We start from the raw sequence: 14,527 nt of genomic DNA, 5'->3' as shown, positions 1-14,527 counted from the left end.
AGCTGTTGTGCCACAGCCTTCTCTAAAATTTTGGAAAGAAATGGCAAATTTGAAATTGGCCTGTAGTTGCTAAGACAACCTGGATCCAGGTTTGTTTTTTTAAGAAGGGGCTTAATAATAGCTTGTTTGAAATCGTTGGGGACTTGGCCAATTACAATAGATTCATTAATAATACTAAGCATGGGTGGTCCAATAATAGGGAGAAGTTCCCTACAGAGTTTAGCAGGGAGGGGATCGAGAAGGCAGCTAGTGGGTTTCGAGGAGTCTATCAGCTCGATGAACGCTTCCATAGAAATAGGGTTAAAGTGAGTGAGAGCCTCAACATGCAGCATGCTTGGTATAGGGGAAAGTTCAGTGTTGATGGCCACTCCTCCAGGACTAGTCTGTAGTTTGTCCCTTATTGAAAAGATTTTTTGGTAAAAGAAATCTAAGAAATCATTGGGAGAGAAATCTGAACTAACACAGAGTGTACTTTTCTTAGTGAGATTTGCAACAGTATCAAATAGGAACTTAGTGTTGTGTTTGTTCTTACTAATCAACCTAGAAAAATAATCTGATCTGGACCTGATGAGGACTTGCTTGTACTCCATTAGGCTGTCCTTCCAGGCCAGGCGGAAAACCTCCAATTTAGTGGTACGCCACTTATGTTCTAGTTTTCTAGTGGACCTCTTAAGAGTGCGGGTTTCCTCTGAATACCATGGAGCCAGTTTCTTGTCCTTTCTTTTCCTTGGTTTGAGAGGGGCAACAGAGTCTAGGGATAGCTGAAGAACCAAATTCAGATTCCTCGTTTTAGTATTTAATGATTTATTTGGGACGTCAAGGACTTCTAGTGCAGCGGGGAGAATATTAGCCAGTTCCAGAGCTGTGTTTGGGGTTATGCAGCGGCTAGTAGAAATATTCTTAGTGCCTCCAAGGCTCTGGCAGAGGTCCATTTTGAAGGTGACCAGGCAATGGTCTGATAATATAGGATTGTGGGGGTGGACCATGACGTCACTAATCTTGATTCCCCGCGTGAGAACTAAATCCAATGTATGCGAGTGAAGATGGGTAGGTTTGGAAACCACCTGAGTGAGACCTGTGGAATACATTAGAGCAGTAAAGGCCTTACTTAAAGGATCTTTTGGGTCATCCACATGAATGTTAAAATCACCCATAATCAAGACGTTATCAGTATATGTCACAAGATCAGCACTAAAATCTGCAAATTCCTCCAGGAAGAGGGAATACGGGCCGGGGGGCCGGTATAGAGTAACTATACAAAATGAGGGAGGGGGGCCAGGAGTAGTAGCATTATTCTTTTTTTAAATAGTTGGTGGTTTCATGCAAATTATTTCAAATGATTTAAAGGTATTTACAGATTTTAGGCTGAGGTTGAAGCTAGCTTTATATATCATAGCAACACCACCACCTTTCTTTGATACACGAGGGATTTGTGAGTACGCAAAATCCGGAGGCGATGCTTCATTCAGGGGGGAATATTCATCAGGTTTTAACCAGGTTTCGGTGAGTCCAATAAAGTCCAGGTTGTATTCAGACATTAGATCATTAATCAAAACGGCCTTTGTGGATAGAGATCTGATGTTTAGGAGCCCAACATTCCAGTATGGGTTTTTGGCAGATTTAGACGTAGATAATTCTTCTGAGAAGGTGGCACTGTCATCAGAAAACTTAGTAGGTAAGTAGGTAGTAGTAAGACATGATTTACAATATGATTTACCACAAAATATTGGTAGTGTTAAGGATCTGTGTGAGATACATAGTGAGATGAACAGCATTGTCAATAACATTTGAAACTAACACATTTTTAACACATTCATATCTAACGATTAAGACAGTTCATGTAAAACAACAGTTGTGTTAAGACCTGCATTATAACTACACAGTGGTTAACATGTGTGGCACATAAGAATAAATTCTCTATGTAACATACGACACATGTGCAACCAGGGAAGAAAAAAAACCCTGTCTGAGCCTGTATCAGTCAATTAATTATATTAAAATATCAATAAGAAACAGAATGTATGGTTCATAGATTCTAAGGTGTCCCATGAATGAAAGCCATCGAAAAGGGTCCATGCACTGTAGGCATGCAGTACACAATGACAAAATAATAGTTTTGGACTGTGAGAATGACAGAGACATTATGTCAAGAAAATAACTAATCTATGTTTTCTTTTTAAGAATGTACTGTGTGAGGTTTTGTGAATGTTTGTATTTTTATTCACTTTTGGATACTGTATGCACTCTAAGTGCACATGATATCTTTGACATGCACAAATACCTGAGAAAGGTACTGATTTGTTATTTGTTGTGAAATTAACACAATCTAAAGAGTAAAAAAAAGGTATATGAAAAAGGTAAAAACAACAAAAGAAATAAAAGTTACTTTTGTCAAAGTCCATAAGATGGTTGTGTTCTATTTTTTATTTTCTGCAATTATCGTAATTATTGTATCATGCTTATCCTTTCAAGGATTGTGGGTTTTGAATGAAACATCAATACAAATCTTTCAGCAGACCCACTTCCCAACCAGATCGAGGGAAAGGCAGAATTTCAAGGAGCTGTCGACATTGGTGTTGTGCTGAAGTAATGACATATTTAACTATTGAGTTTTTTGTTAATATGGACAGCAAATCTAAAGGGCTAACAGCGTTTGTCTTTCTCATATTGATCTACTGGTCGTGCGTTAGACTAAAAAAATCTCTGCACATAATCAAACAATATTTCTAACCAATCAGAGAATGCTACCTTCCACCTGTCGTAAAACTAAACGAGAATAATTGACATCACAATAAACCAATCACATTTCGTACATTTTGATGCACTCATATCTACACCAATCATTGGTGCAAATGTGTGGTGACCCGGAAGTGTCAGACGCGGAAGCACGAGTTTGCAGATAAAATAGCGATTTCGATGAGCAGGATAGTGTAAACCTTTGGTCAACAGCCCGTGGTCAACAACTAGACCAGTTTACACAAGCACATTTTAGATAAGTGCGTATTGAGTTGAGTGCATTGTGCTATTATGTCGTCGAACGGAGAGCTTATTCTGCGCACGGTGGAAACGCCACTTTTTTGGATTGGTGTATTGACTACGGCCTGGGTGTCAGTGTGCTCCATTTATCGATTGCTCTCCGGGATCAGGGTATGGGTACTGGGGAACGGCCGGTTGGTATCACCAACTAACCTCGGAAAATGGGCAGGTGAGTGGCATATAAGTAACAATTCGAGCTATATCACGGGAGTAATCCGATGTCATGATGACATAGACTCGAGGCTCTTAGGCTTCTAGGCAAAAGGTTATCTGCTGCATCTGTGATCTGTAGACTAATGTTTCTCTTGTCTTGACCGTCTGCCCTGCAAATAAGAAAGCTTGCTCATGATGAAATACAATTTAGCAGTGGTATACGTTGCTTATAAAAGAAAGTGTAAATGTGTTTTAGGTTGCTATTTGATAGACTGAATGAACGTCTCAAGACTAGGCTACTGTAGAAATAACTTTTTCCTATTACACGGTTTTTATCTATTGCCTAACTTTGTGCCTAACTAACTAACACATTAGGCTACATAATCAAACAATAAAATATCCATGTGTAACAGTCATTATTTTCTATTTCCAATTTCTTCCCAACTTTTAAAGATTGGCTAGCCTTTCTCGAATCGAGTACGCCCTAGACCTAACTCTGTTGCTGACTTATGGTACTGAGATCTCGTGGTTTTTCTACAATGTAACACCATTGTAGTACAATGGCGCTGTCTCTGTGCCTCACTACAGTGAATAATGTGATGGATGGTGTTTTCTCCCCCTTAACATAATGGATGTGAATAAATCCTGGACTTTGCTGATAGTATAAAACATTTTAGATCCAAGTTTGTCATACGATTGCTTATCCAAGTATGTGTGCAACTATGAATCTGCATTGCATTTTAATAGATTAGTGGATACTATGGGATATGAATGCATAGATATGAATCATTTTCATGATTAGTAGGTTAAGATAAAAAAAAATCCTCTAGTGTGTCCCTGGCTTTAACTGTTTGAAGGATTAAGCAATCAGGAGATATCCCTTAGCCCCCTGAGTCTTAAGTGTCATTCTGTCTGCCTCTGTAGGCTATAGTATTTCAGGCAAAGATATACTTGTACTGTTACTTAGTACCTATCCATGCAAGCCAGCAATGCTTCACATTATATTCTGAACCACAACCCGCTGAAAATCTGAAGGGGGTATAAACCATGGCGACAATAGGTCAATAACTGACTCATACTATTTTGCAGTTATGAGTAAGTAGCATGTCATAGTACTCTCAGCCCATGTTCACAGTGACCTTGGTGTGGAGTATAGATACTCCTAAATTTTTAAACTTTGATATGTCATGCAAATTGCGATTTTCGTGAAATAAACAAGGACATCTTATTTGTCAGATTAGGTGAACCTGTGAATGTCAAGTGCCATGTCTTTGCTGAAACAAATGCTCCACATTTCAGCAGACAGTGGAGTAGCCTAGGCTACTAAATGAGACAGACAGAACTACTCTGAACGCACAATATTATCCACAATAACTACAGTGTTGCGTAATATTGTATGAATTGTGTGCTACCTGGTTTTAGACAAAGGGATGCAACTGATATCTACCATTGTTGCAAAACATAAATGTGTAGCTTGTTGTTGGACACAGCTGTCAAGGACAGCTAAGTGGCAGACTCATGGTCATTGAGTTCTGCTTGGACCTGACCCATAATAAACTGTAGGGAGTAACCTTTTGGTTATTAGCCACCCAATAACAGTCCGAGGCTATATCCAATGTGTTCATTTGATAGAAAATTAGCATTCAAATTATTTCTGAGTTAGTGTAGAGTGAATGGAAGTTGTATTTCAAATATAGGTGTGATACAGGAATAACATGGCAAGTTTGGCCCTTATAATTATCCTTATCATGAGGCTTTTTCCCTAAAGCTGACTTGAGAAATGGTCCTGATTTATAAAAACTGACTAGAGCAATTTATAAAAAGAGACTAGAGCCATTCATAAAAAGAGACTGAGTACTCAGGGGATTTGTTTCATTTTCTCTCTGCTCATTAAAAGTGTGTCTCCTCTGTCCTCTGTCTGTCTGTGTGTCTGCTGTGTGCCTGCTGTGTGTCTGCTGTGTGTCTGCTGTGTGCCTGCTGTGTGCCTGCTGTGTGCCTGCTGTGTGCCTGCTGTGTGCCTGCTGTGTGCCTGCTGTGTGCCTGCTGTGTGTCTGCTGTGTGTCTGCTGTGTGTCTGCTGTGTGTCTGCTGTGTGCCTGCTGTGTGCCTGCTGTGTGCCTGCTGTGTGCCTGCTGTGTGCCTGCTGTGTGCCTGCTGTGTGTCTGCTGTGTGTCTGCTGTGTGCCTGCTGTGTGCCTGCTGTGTGTCTGCTGTGTGTCTGCTGTGTGTCTGCTGTGTGTCTGCTGTGTGTCTGCTGTGTGTCTGCTGTGTGTCTGTGTAATAAACTATGTATACACTCTGCCACATGACACTGCTTTAAATACCATGACTATTCTTCTATTCATGCACACTTTTGTCTTTCCAGTAAGCGTGTATTCTCAACTTCTACTCCGCCTCTCCCCCATCATTTCATTGTGAGCTCCCCACCAAAACGCCTCTTGTTCTGTTAGGATGATATAGAAGACTCTACTGTGACTGTTCTTTACATGCTGTCATGGACGACTGAAATCCTTTTGTTGAAAATGAATTGCTTACATGAAATCGTTTCTCATCTGCTGGTCATAGTATGCTAACCATGTCTGAATGTTTTACTTTGTCGTCTAAATGCTGTAGACTTTAGTTCAGGTAATTAAATTAGCTGTAGGTGCAACTTCTTGTGCAACTGTAAACTGCTAAAAAGGTCATGCTGCAGCACTGTGATCAAACTTTTTTTGCACATCAATAAAGATATACGTGATTGGAAATCAGAAAGCACTTGTTCTAAGCGCAGTAGAAGCTTGTCCATTGACCCACTGGTAAATAAAAGTGAGGTTAGTAGTAAATATGGAGAACAAGCTTAAGTTGGGACCTAGTTTGGATAGGCACACATAACATAGGGTCCTCAGACCGCAGTTTAAATATATATAAAACATTTTTTTAATTTGATTTAGGAATAGTCTAATTTCAGACACACCCACTACAACTACACAAGAACTGTTATTTAATTGAAAAATACTAATATAAGCCTTTTTTCCTGCTCGTGTTTTTGCAAATAAAACCTTTCTTCCTCCATTGATAAATGACTAGGTTAACACACACATTTTTTGAGAAATACACTTTCACCTATAACATCATGTTAGATCAGATGTTACCTCAAGGAGGTATAGACAAATCTATACAGGGTTTATGACTGCAATATTTCAAAATAATCTGCATAACTGTAAAGTCACATTGAACCCTATGCTGTCTAAGGAGTGAATCTACCATTGTTGCAAAACATAAATGTGTAGCTTGTTGTTGGACACAGCTGTCAAGGACAGCTAAGTGGCAGACTCATGGTCATTAAGTTCTGCTTGGACCTGACCCATAATAAACTGTAGGGAGTAACCTTTTGGTTATTACCCACCCAATAACAGTCCGAGGCTATATCCAATGTGTTCATTTGATAGATCTGCCTAACTGTAAAGTCACATTGAACCCTATGCTGTCTAAGGAGGCGTGCCTCCTAGTGGAGCGGGTGGTTCCATCATATTTCAACAAATCAGAGAGACGATGTCCTCTCAGTAGAGAGAGAGACAGGGGAATTGTGTAACACTGGTGCATCCAAGGCCAGAATTTATGTTCAAGGCTGGCACTCAACCATGAATGGGTTTGCAGTAAAAGAACACAGTACAGTGCGTGCCTTCAAAGCACATTCAGTGTTCTTTTGGGATCGGCAAGTGTGTCCGCTTGTGTGTAACTGAGGGTATAGGGGACTGCTGGGAGCAGGCGCTCGTTGGTATTCTGTGCAGTAATGTTGGAAGACAAGGCTGCAGTGCCTGCCGCTATTTAAATCTCTAGATCTTTTTTTAGCTCTGGAATATTCAAGTGTGTGTATACATGCAGCTATACCCAGTTCTGGTCTGCAGAGAAATTCCTTTTGAAATTCTGTTTAATTCTAAATGTAGCTTGTTTTTCACAATTATGCATGTTCTTTAAAACTCACAAAATTGGAGAAATATTTTCAATGATGAACTATGTGTCACCTGACATCAGAATAATGAAATGGTGTTATTTACAACCACCACCATTTTCCTCATGCCTTTTAGTGATTAGTTCTTTTCAAGTTTGTATTGTGTCTTTTGGAAATAATTGGCATGGATTCATCAACAAAGTGCCAATGTGTGCCTCTTCTCGCCAAAATAATGATCCTTAGACTTCTCAGTGTTATGTAACAGTTAGCCAGCACACTCATTATCTAAAGGAGAAACTGCATTAAGAAATAATGGCCTATAAGATTTCCACTTGCCATTAGATCTGTGTGACTAAAATGGGCAGTGTAGCAGATTGGGTTAATCAATCACGTGGACTATAGGTAAAGTAATTGAAATAGGTCTTAGAATTATCCGTTGGATTTGGAAAAATGTCAAAATTTGTTGCGTTATTTAAAATAGCCTACATTAGTGGACTCTGTAGGGGTTTTAAGTTAAGCTCCAACCAGCTACAGTCAATGTCTAGTCTATTAGTATGACTACTTTAATGTAATTTTAAACGAGAAGCAAATAAATACTTGAGTTAAATGTCAATAACTCACCATATTTACTATAACAAGGCTAGCTTCTGCCCTACGTGGGTACGTGGACATCTTTTCATGTGTAATGGTGGTTTTTATTAATATTATATGATTATTAATATAGCCCTTGTTTTTTTGAGTGAAGGGAACACCTTGAGTAGTAAACCCAATTTGTTTCCCCTCATGCAGAGTAATTCATTCTTAAAATGGCTAAAAATAACCTTGCCAAATGTTTCCCGTGTTGTTGCCCATACACACTCCCCCTCACTCTTCTCTCCCCCTGTTCTCCTCTCTTCTGTTCAATCTGCTTGTTCTATTTTTAGCTGGCCCCAGAATCCTTCCTCATCCCCCGTCCTTCTCTATCTTCATGTTCGTCATCTGCCCTCCCTCTGTCCTTTTCCTCCTCTCCTCTCTGCTCTTGGGCAGCCCCAGTGGATGCTTTGCATCTCGTCCTCATCAAGGTTGCAGAGGGAAGGGGCTTGGGTGTAGTGACGGACGGGTGGGAAAGGCAGTGGATATGGGGGGAAATGGCTAGAGATGGCTTTAACAAAAGCCTATCCCTAGTTTGTATCAAATGTTTTCTAATAATGTCTTATGTACTACAATACTGTTCTAATATCATATTTGGTAACCTATCCGTCATATTCACAATATTTAATTGTGGAATTCATTGTGAACTATCAAATCCTCATTGGTGTCGTATTTTGCATGCGTCTCTTTTTACTAAAGCAATTTTTCCTTGTTTCTTCTGCACTCCAGTTGTGACGGGAGCTACGGACGGAATCGGGAAAGCCTACGCGGAGGAGGTAAGATTCCCTGTGTTTCACACGTCAGGCCCTCGACAGCAATTACAATGAGTCATCAGGAGAGAGGTTTGCACCAGGAGATCAGAGAATAGAGGTGGAGTGGTGAAAGGGGATTCCTCACATGCGTACACTGTACAAGAGCTGTATCTAAAAAACAGCTCTCTAAGGTGTGTATTTATTATAAATATGGGAGTCAGATGGCTGAGCGGTTAGGGAATCGGGCTAGTAATCTGAAGGTTGCCAGTTCGATTCCCGGCTGTGCAAAATGACGTTGAGTCCTTGGGCAAGGCACTTCACCCTACTTGCCTCTGGGGGAATGTCCCTGTACTTACTGTAAGTCCCTCTGGATAAGAGTGTCTGCTAAATGACTAAATGTAATGTAAATGTAAATACGTTTTGTGGGATGCTAGTGCCCAGAGCAGCTTTGAAGAGCCGACAGTTTAGACTGTTTCTGGCTCCTCACCTACAGTACAGTAACACATGCCCTGATTGTTGACATGTTTCTCCATAGCTCGCTCGTCGGGGCTTTTCTATTGTGCTCATCAGCCGTACTCAGGAAAAGCTGGATGAAGTCTCCAAGTCAATTGGTGAGCATATGGAGAAAGTGTGCGTCCTGGGTGAAATAGTGTCCAGGATACTGAATATCCAGGCTCACTGGATAAGCGTGTGTACCATGTAGGCCTAATGTAGGTAGGCTTTTATTCTGACTTTTTTTCAACCCTGTGCTCTTATCTTGTATCTGAGAACAGGCACCTGTAAGACAGAGATCAGAAAGCTGACTAATCATTCTTACCTTTGGGGAATCACCTACCCATAAACTGTGTTCTTGTTTCTTAACATTGCTCACACATTTGAAGCCAAATAGCCTCCTATATCACCTCTGCTGAAATTGATGTGTCCAAAACCATAAAAGGTCAAACATTATTTTCAGTTAACCGAGGAGTGGTCATCACTGTGGCCATCATACATGCACATCACTAGGTTAGTCTGGCCTTCCTGTTGATGAAACCGTTACCGCTGTAGTGTCTGAATCAAACCCCAAATAAATCTGAACAACCCATCATGCAATGTAAACCAGTGCCACTCAAAACATCACTGACCCAGCCAATCCCCAGTTTCTTATGGGACAACACCATCTGCTGGTTGATGTAGCCACTACATTTTTCTCTCAAATGTTTAATAACTCACTTTTTTTCCCTTTAGAAAGTACATGCGGTGTTGAGACCAAAACCATTGCAGCAGACTTCAGTGCTCTAGACATTTATCATAAGATTGAAGCTGGTCTTGCTGGACTAGAGATTGGTGTATTAGGTAAGGATAAGATCGAAACATCTTTCAATCATTAACATGTTGCCCCTAATGCATTTTTGTGCAATCCAGGTCTAAATTCTCCACCCTATTTTTTGTTTGAAATTATATTGAGTTCTTAATTCATTTGAACCAAAGTTGGAGTCTTCATCACTCACACTATTATTTGTTTTCCCTCCTGTTCTCTTTTATAGTGAATAATGTTGGAATCTCCTACTCTTACCCAGAATTCTTCCTCAATGTTCCCAATCTGGACAGTGTGAGTCCCAATGATCCTGTTCTTACTCTTTATCATCGAGATATGAAGTTACATGCATACAGACACAAACCTAACATTTTATTGTCTCGCTAGTAATATGTTATTGTTTTTTTTTCCTTTCAGTTCATAGACACTATGATCAACATCAACATCACATCTGTCTGTCAGGTCAGTGCTCACTTTGGACAGTCCTACACTCACACACGCACACACAAATACAGCTCTCTATGTAAGGAGGAGGGTGGATGGTCCCGCCCCCTTTCATCTCTGTACGACTGTTCCCAAAGCAACAGTGAATCTATACCCACGCCTTCCGCTTCCCTTAACGCACACAGTCAATATGTATCTGTTTTTATCTCCCTCATGTTCTTCTCACCTCTCCATGCTTTCCACTCATCTGTATGTCTGTCTGCAGATGACACGTTTGGTGCTACCCCGGATGGTGGAGAGGTGAGGAAAAAGGGGGGGGGGGAGAGAGGGAGGTTTTACGGCTGCTTACAACTGCAATATTAACAGTTGTTTACCTTAACAAGAACTTCACCATGCAATAAAAATTGAGACTTGATGTCAATAATAATGCCAGTCTCCTTTGCGCAACTCTTATCAAACTACAGTAGCATAACAGAAAAAAACTCAGTTAACCGTGGCTCAATAAAATTTGCATTTGGCTTGAATCCATTTTCTCCTTTTGAACGGTCCTCAGGTTCTGTTCTATAGATAATGACCATCAATAAACTCGGCAGCACATTTTTAAGAGATTTAATCGAACTAGCTTTGTGGTTTCTTGACAGTGTGTGCATAGGCAATAGTGGGACACTACAAACTGTTTCCTCTAATCATACTGTACACTGAGACACTCAAGGAGGCAAGTGGTCAAGATTGATTCTATTCTCCACACACATTGTGCCCATTCGTATAGCATCACATTACTTCATATTGGTACCTTTTTTCTATTTCCCTCATTTCTCAGAAAGAAGGGTGCCATCCTTAACATCTCCTCAGCCAGTGGAATGTATCCTGTTCCCCTCCTCACTATCTACTCCGCCTCCAAGGTAGTAGCCTGATATTTTTCCATTTTATTATACTTAGTGTGGAAGCTTTTGCAAATTGCTTACCAGCTGAGTCTGGACCATGGTAAGCACCCTCCATGTTGTTCATTTTGTTGACTTTATTGTCCGCAATGCTCAGTGTAAATCTTACATTTCAGGCCTGAAAATGCAATTGTCCTGTGTATACCCAGTCTTTTTCACGGAAGTGACTTGCAACAACGATTAGCCTTTTGTAGAGACGTTACGACTTACATGAACAATGATATCTCTTCCTTATACACATACAAATGCATAATGTATTCTAAGAAAATTATAAAAACTTGCATGCACAGATGTTTCCAAGTAGGTTTTTAAGGAAGATTTGGTTCTGTAACCCGCCCCCCTTGTTCCTTGCTCCCCAAGGCATTTGTGGACTTCTTCTCCCGGGGGCTAGATGCTGAGTACAAGAGCAAAGGCATCATCATTCAGGTAAAACAGATGTACATACATCTTCAGTTATGATCAGTTCTTAGAATGTCAGTGTTTTCTAGTGTTTACCGTTTTCAGTTTCACTTCTCCTGTCAGTAATCAAACCCCATTGCTTCTTCAGAGCGTCCTGCCATTCTACGTGGCAACCAAGCTGAGCAAGATCCGCCGGGCCACGCTTGACAAGCCCAGCCCACAGCGCTATGTGGCTGCAGAGCTCAATACGGTCGGACTGGAGAGTCAGACCAACGGCTACCTACCCCATTCTATCTTGGTAAGGGCATGGGAGTTATGTGAGCGCATGCGTCTGGGTCTTGGATGCGTGTGTTGAAATGCCAGTTGTGTATTGAATCCCAATTACAACATGGTGAATTTTCAGGACTTAACAGGACTTGCACAAGTTACAACTTAAATCCTGAAATGCATTCGCCAAAGAATATTGCTCTATAATGTGTGCTCCTTTTCCTCAGGGATGGTTGACCACAGCCCTGCTTCCTGCAAGGCTCCTGAACAGTTATGTGATGGGAATGAGCTTGTCTCAGCGCTCTCGCTACCTGAAGAAACAGAAGCAGGGTTAAAGGTGCTCAAGAGCTCTCGCTAAATTGGACCAACAATGAAACTATGGGACCATCTGCTTAATTTTCCTTCATAACATCGTGGAATTGATCACCAAGAACATGAAAGTGTGGTCCTCTAGTATGAAAGGTGGCAAATTACACCTTAGCTTTAGGGAAGCTCTGGTATAGTTCTTGGTGAACGTTTACGTGTGTGTTCTTGAGTTGAAAATTGAAGATTGAGACTTTGAACAAGCTCTTACATAAAAAGACTAACTCTTATTTGACTTTAGTTTTCGGGAAGATTTTGGTAAGTTTACGTACAAAATTAAAAAAACAGTTCATGATCTGTCTAATTTCTTCTAAAAGGCATATTGTTCTTAATTGCTTGTTCTTAATTGCTTCAGATAATACCCCAAATACAATGCGTTGACATTCTTTTTCTTACATCCTTTTGTTAGAAGATAGTTCATTAAGATAGTTCATTCCAAAATGATATTTTTCCTTAAGATTTCTGAGAACCGAACCCTTCAACCCTTGTTGAAGGGTTCGTAAAACCATATACAGAAATTGTATATGGTTTTCCAGGTCTTTATTATCTAAAGCAGTTGTTGATCTTAACCAGCCAGGCGCACTAACAAATCAGATAGCCTGTTGTGGAATCAATGCCTGACTTGACTCTAATTGTCCAATATTCACAAAATGTGCAAAATGGTTTTGTAACAGTTGTGATCTATGGTGCGAGAGGAGACCTAGATTGATGGGAGAAACAACTACTCCTTCTAGTAAGGCTATGAAAAGATTCTCCCAGTTTCCAGTGGTAAGTTAGGTTTGAAGGAAGTTGCACAATAAAACTAAGTGATTCTTGGCAGATCAGTGTGAATAAAAGTGTGAGAGACGTAAACTTGAATGCATAGACAAGTACACCTGGCTTTGTAATTTACTATTTATCCTGGCGAAGGAGGCAGTGTACTAACTACATCACACTTGAATAAGTTCAGCATTTTCAAAGGTTTGACAATTTCAGCAACATTTTAAGTTTTGTTGTTACACATCAGGTTGTCTCGAAAAACGCTCAATATTTCTAGAAAAACAACAACCATACATTTCCCAAGAAATGTATGATTACTAAGTGAGTGTGTCGTAGAATTGCTTCATACTAATGCTGTTTTGCTGAATGACCAATCAATCACTTCTCACTATGGAGACAAAATTGGTAGATCAAAATGTTTCTGTCTTGTAGGTCTGAGTTGAGAAAAACTTCCATCTTCTGGAACATTGGCATAACCTCACCAAACAATCTAAGATGGCACATCGTTATTCAAAAACAATTTTTTATAAAAAGTTGGTCATGTTTGTGAGGACTGATTCCAAGTATCAAAGTGTCATTTTGTTAGGATGGATATAGCTTTTTGGAATGAAACATTTGACTTGTGAACAGATTTTTTGAGGTCAATGAAAGTATTATGGTTTGACATGCGGCATAACTATATATTATTTCTATACCTCATATGAATATATTAGTTAGACTTCACTTTTGTTCAGTTTAAACAAGATGCTCTTGAGTGTTTTGAGTGGAGTATTTAGTTCAGTGTGTTTAAATCCCTGGCCTAGTTACATCTGTTGTCTATACACATTCCATCAATAAACATGCTTGTCAATGTAACTTTTTTCAGTGATGATGCATACCTTCTTTAGAAGCATTTGTGGAGTTGACTCCTGTTCAAATGATAAGTTCCTTCTGAAAGAGTACATCAAGAGATCCATGTTTCTGTTTAGTCATACTCTTACAGTATCACATGGTGCTGCTGTGTGTCTGTGTGTTGCTTTGGTCTCGATTTACGACCCATACTCTCATGTAGCCCCATCTAGCTCCCTGTCAGGACAACAGCAGATGGCGAGTAGCCAGCCAACCCATTGGTCTCAAAATCAAACAGTTCCTGACAATTTGTCAACTTCTGTATATACATTTGTCACTTTTGCAATTCATGCATGAGGTATCATATAGTTCTTCATGAGTATCCTAATATGCTATTTGCAATGTGTCATATCCGTAACAGGCACATAACAGGAAGCTACATATGCTGTAGATGGGTAATGGCATAATTATAGATACTGTGTAAGACTCCCCATGTCCATATGCCAGTTATGACGTTGTCTTTGTTGGAAAACACATACTGGTAATACCTATGACAATATGGGCCCCAAGACCTTACCGAGTAGAGCAAAAGCCCACCCATACATATATGTTCATTTGCCATGCTCAGATTGAGGTGATTATTTTGATTTTTTTACATATCTGCTTTGATATGTTTCTTGGCTGATTGTTATTCTGCATTGTTGTGCACTCTGCATTTTCAGAAAGCTA

The 14,527-nt window shown here is 40.0% G+C and overlaps 1 protein-coding gene across 1 annotated transcript; it reads left to right on the top strand.

The window, feature by feature from the left end:
• The first annotated feature begins 2,866 nt into the window (after positions 1 to 2,866).
• Positions 2,867 to 13,825, top strand: hsd17b12b (hydroxysteroid (17-beta) dehydrogenase 12b). The gene is made up of 11 exons (XM_062471051.1): positions 2,867 to 3,205; positions 8,478 to 8,524; positions 9,036 to 9,111; positions 9,728 to 9,835; positions 10,027 to 10,091; positions 10,215 to 10,259; positions 10,507 to 10,541; positions 11,062 to 11,143; positions 11,543 to 11,608; positions 11,730 to 11,879; positions 12,076 to 13,825. Exons 1-11 carry the CDS (start codon positions 3,028 to 3,030, stop codon positions 12,181 to 12,183), a joined length of 960 nt encoding a protein of 319 aa, XP_062327035.1. The 5' UTR covers positions 2,867 to 3,027; the 3' UTR covers positions 12,184 to 13,825.
• Positions 13,826 to 14,527: the final 702 nt, after the last annotated feature.

This window comes from Osmerus eperlanus, chromosome 10 (genome assembly GCF_963692335.1).
Source record: "Osmerus eperlanus chromosome 10, fOsmEpe2.1, whole genome shotgun sequence".
Taxonomy (NCBI): Eukaryota; Metazoa; Chordata; class Actinopteri; order Osmeriformes; family Osmeridae; genus Osmerus; species Osmerus eperlanus.
The sequence above is the reverse complement of the archived record's forward strand: the minus strand, read 5'-3'. Positions and strand labels throughout refer to the sequence as shown.